The 5,195-nt window shown below is 43.0% G+C and overlaps 1 protein-coding gene across 1 annotated transcript in view; it reads right to left on the reverse strand.

The window, feature by feature from the left end:
* The window catches only part of LOC106804720 (myosin heavy chain, striated muscle-like), a 20,438-nt gene that overhangs the window by 13,647 nt on the left and 1,596 nt on the right, over positions 1-5,195 (reverse strand). The window contains exons 4-5 of the mRNA XM_014806016.1: positions 4,566-4,722; positions 2,604-2,731 (exon numbers count right to left, since the gene is read on the reverse strand). Coding sequence (XP_014661502.1) covers positions 2,604-2,731; positions 4,566-4,722 — 285 coding nt within the window. The remainder of the gene's footprint in view (positions 1-2,603; positions 2,732-4,565; positions 4,723-5,195) is intronic.

Consider the following 5,195-nt stretch of genomic DNA (forward strand, 5'->3'; position numbering starts at 1 on the left):
TTTGTAAAAATCGGCTGGTGTGCGGCGGCCTTTTGTGTGTTTGTTCGTTTGTGGGTTTGTGCGTTTGTAGGTTTGTAACACCGTTCTTTGTGTACAGCCTAAAAAAGTTACATAACTAAAAAAGTTATGGACGGATTGTCATAACATTTTCAGGATAGGTCAGAAATGGGCTAACTTAGAATTGATTACATTTTGGTGGTGATTCGGATCCAATTAATTAATTAATTAATTAACAAAATTTGCAGGATAGGTCAGAAATGGGGTAACTGGTCATCCGGATCCAATCAATTATTTAATTAATTAATTAATTAATACAATTTTTCACATTGAGAGAATTCAGCTGCCTTGGCGGAGGTCTGCGCTCTCCGAGTGCTCTAGTTATTATTATTATTATTATTATTATTATTATTATCACTATGATGATGATGATGATGATGATGATGATGGTGATAATGATGATGATGATGATGAAGATGATGATGATGATGATGATGATGATGATGATGACGATGTAATGATGATTAATATAAGGCCTGTCGTTACGAGCGATTCTGTAAAACATGATACCGATGTTGGTTACAGCAGGGGTGATATGCGTGAGTGTGCGTCCATGCGATCCCGCGTGTACGTTGTGTAGCGCTGCGCTATCGTGCCCTGACGGCCGCGAGCCATTCACACGGGTACATTACCTCTCCCCCTCCTCTTGGTAAGATCTAGTAAACGTCACGCGATTAACGCTTGACTGGCTGTGTCAACACAGCGGCGGATGTGCGCGCGAGCTAGGCAGATGCTGCGCGCGAGCGAAGCGGGGGGGATGCGGAGGAGGAGGAGGAGGAGGAGGATGAGCATAAGGTGGCTGATGGAATCATGATCGGATTCCTCTGATGGTGGGGGGATGCACGAAGCAGCCATCTGATGCCGAATATAGTAAACTATGCCGAATCATCGATGATGGCGCTGCTACTCGATTGCCGTTGCTAGGCGTTGATAGGGCGAACGTACATCGAATATGGGGGAGGAGGTTCTGTGTTTATAGAATATGTTGTTTTCGTGGGGGTGATATATAGACTGCCCCCACCCCTTAGCTGACCCTAACCTTGCTTTTCAACAACGCTTGGAGTCATGACCATATATGTTAGTCTAGAGGGAAAAAAATGAAAAAAATGAAAACACGCTAGATATGGACTAACGCATTATCATCACTAGCTATATATATATCATATATATATATATATATATATATATCAGCCAGCTAAGATCATCCCCGGTCGTCTATAACATGCGAGGGTGGCTCGTGCGAAGTGGGAATCGCGCGAAAAATAAAAATCGCTGAACGCAAAATAATTCGAGTACAGAGATTTCCTGACGTGGCTGAACTAGGAAAGTGGCGGACTCATACTTCACTTTCATACGAACTGATGTAATTAAGAGGTAACAATAGCTTTTAATTAATAATAAATAGCTAATCATAGGTATTATGATTATATGATTATGGTTATAGGTATTTACGTGATGCACGTTGTGCGCAATGAAGTGACCGTGATAACTAAAGATGGATATAATCTCATTTATTGCCGAGTCAACCATCAACACCTACGCGTTTTAACCAAACCCTCAACCACACCCTACACATCTGACGTCTGTAGAAAACAGCGAAAGATTTATTTACAACATAGCGTCGGTGAATTCGCCGATAGAGGGTGCAGCGATTGTCAATCGCTTTGAGGTTCCGCCGCCTTGTATGTATTGTATTCAGCAAACGGTCGCGACGGGATGCGACGCTTGGCACGTCACACCTTGCGCCGGGGATGGGTGACGCGACGCGCCACACCTACGAGCCAAGGTCCGGCCGATAATAACGAAAAACCGGTCGGATTGAAAAAGTCGCCGGGCGGTTTTCGGAAACGTATAAATAGGCACGGACGAAAGATCATAAGGAAGTTATTACCCAGAGGAAGAGACGAGAGACGATGTAGTGCAGATAGACGAAAACAGAGATGACGGGACCTAGGCAAGGTCACCTAGGTTGCCGTATGTATATATTTTGTATTGTGTTTTACTAATAAAGTCAGTCTTCAAGAGCAAATTCTGCGACTACATCGTCTTTACTCTTTGCTACAATCTGCTACGATTTGCTAACTCGACGCTGCTACGATGCCGGAGCGGAGATCCACAACCTTACAACTCTACGATTCTACGATGCCGGAGCGGAGATCAACAACTTTTCCCAGTACAACATATGTGTATAATGCATATGTGACATGAATATTCATATATCATGTCGGCGTGATGTAGCCTAATGCGATTACGGCTGTGTTAGATTAATTATATAATTAGTAACTTACCTTACTATTTTGATATCTATTTTTCTATGTTGTACGAGTAGCAAGCAGGACGCAGGCAAATGCGACACTGCTTTAACCATTTCATTTGCCTCTGCACATTTGATCTCAACGTGCTGTATTAATTAATACCTTTTCGGTTTCACGTCATTTTGCCCCCCCCCCCGTGAAATGGAATTAGTCTCGTGTTGAAAACCCGATGAATTTCCGCTCAAAGTGAAACGAAATCGGGCCGATGTAATTAACGTAATTATTACTTACTCCCTTCGGTCCGAAGCTCTGCATACCTCCCGCTGCGATGTTGGCAAAGTAGGCGATGACCTTCTTAGTGTTTTCCGTCTTTCCGGCTCCGGACTCGCCAGTAATCAGTAACGACTGGTTCTCGCGATCTGTGCACGTAGAACGACGACACGTGAATTTACTTACTTACTTACGCAGCTACTTTACTCACGCTAACGTTCAGCCTGTTCTCCTAGCATCTATGTGACAAATACGACATACGCATATACGCTCTCCTATGACACTATTAAATTTTGTCATAGGACGATTTTTTCTATGACAAATATTGTTGTATGTGTTGTGTGCATCATAGGAGTTTAGGAGCGCTATTATGAACGCAAGCAGTGAATTTCAGCTGTAAAGCGGAACGAAGTTGACTCGCCAATATTTGTCATAGGAAGAATCTTCATATGACAAATAGTGTCATAGTAGAGCGTATATGAGTATGTCGTATTTGTCATATATGCAAGCAGAACATGTTGCACTTACTTAGTGGTCGCGCGTCGTTAGACTCACAGCAGCACGAGATCAGGGGTGACATAATAAAGACTAATTTATTGTGCCACTATTCATGAAATCACGTTAAATATAGGCTTAATTATCACCGCTCTCAGTACAAGAATATTATATAATAATTAAATGGCTAAAGTGAGATATGAGTGAGTTTTAATACGAAATTAAACACGCTCAATGAGCTTTACTATTTATGGAGTACTAATTATTTCAGCGAACCGTTCACTTCGCAGCGATTTGTGGGGACTTTGGTGCAGAAATCATCACCGTCTGCATGCTATGTTAAGAAGTGTAGGATGTACTACAGATTCGTTCACTGATTTCAGCGCCGTGAAAAGTATCCGGTACTCTATCAACGCGCGCGTTTAACATGCCATCTTTGGGAAGGCTGACACGAAATCTCTCTTGCGCATTAACCGCTAACGTGATGACGATGGCACGTGTTTCCTATTACCCACCGAAATACTTCTAAAAACGATCTCACATCAACTCTTAGCCGGATTTGCGCCAAAAAGGGACCGAACACTTACCACAAGCGTGGCCAGACAAATGTTTGTCTTGATATTTAGACTCCCTTCGGCGTGTGCTCTATGAGAAAGCGCGCACAGATGAAGCTGTACTTCTTTGTTTTTGCAAGTTGTCAGGTATATAATGAGCGGCGTGTGCTTGTATCTAATCTAGTCACCCGGCAGAAATTCGATATTCTTACGGAGAATTCCACCGCCGCTGCCAGACTAGATCGTTAACGCCATTCCAAAAATTATTCCCTCGCCTACGTGGCCGCGTTACCGCACAAAAATATTGCGCGGATGCCAAATAAATAAAGAACCTACACGTTTTCGGAGGCACCATGCAGTTACCGCAATGGAACAATTATCGGCGTTAGACCAATTTCAGGAACCTCGGAAAAATTGAGTAAATACGTTTATATGGATGCCAAAGTTGGATGATTGCACAAAACGTAAACAATGAAATATCTGGGGCATTGTAATGCGAACTAAGATTGAACTCTATATTTCACATGATTAGCGGACCACCTGAAGCTGTTTCCCGGTTAATTATCGCAGCTTTTAGTACAAGAACATTATAATAATTAAATGGCTGAAGTCCGTATGTTTCGAGAGAACCTCACTAGACATCTGTCGTCAGTCAAATGTATACTCGTGTTTATTGTAAGGTTAGCTAGGCGCTTAGGCATCCAAGACTAACTAGGCCTATAACGTAATCAAATTTTGCCACAGTTTATTTACGCAGTTCGCTTTAAGTACCCTAACGTAATTTAAGTAGAAACTAATGCGTGATGCAGCCACAGTGTTTCTTGCGTGAGAATAATAAGGGTTTATTGTGCTGTTCAGTTGTCAACGTTATATTGCGTTATGTAAGGTTAAGAGTTAACGTTATAAATTAACTCTGCACACAATATACACTTACTCCATAACATGTCGGTGTAGGCATTGTCCGAGACAGAGAACAAATGAGGAGGCATATCCGTTCTTCTCTTGCCCTTATATTCTGCCACAACGTCAGGGATGTAGATCGGGAGTCTTTTATACGGATTGATCACGACGCAGAACAGGCCAGAGTACGTCTACGCATGATGCAATAAGCACATTATTCAACCGTGAAAAAAATAAAACACAAAAAACAAGGTCTAACATGTACGACATTGAAAATATCTGCGTCTCATTTGAAGGAATTGTGTCAATATGTTAACAGCTATCACCGCTCGACGAAAGCGGTTAAGCAGTGGCGTCGTTTTTTGCAATATCTGCTACTGTTACAGTGTTACTCATACTAATCACTTCAACATGCACACCACCCTCTCTCGGGCGCATATTCATTGATGCACACACACACGCACGCGCGCACACACACACGCATACAAACACACACACACACGCACGCACGCACGCGCGCGCACACACGCGCACACCCACGTACGCACGCACCCACGTACGCACGCACACACACGCACGCACACACACACTCACACACACACACACACACACACACACACACACACACACACACACACACACACACACACACACACACACACAC

This window comes from Priapulus caudatus, unplaced genomic scaffold (assembly GCF_000485595.1).
Source record: "Priapulus caudatus unplaced genomic scaffold, Priapulus_caudatus-5.0.1 Scaffold84, whole genome shotgun sequence".
Taxonomy (NCBI): domain Eukaryota; kingdom Metazoa; phylum Priapulida; class Priapulimorpha; order Priapulimorphida; family Priapulidae; genus Priapulus; species Priapulus caudatus.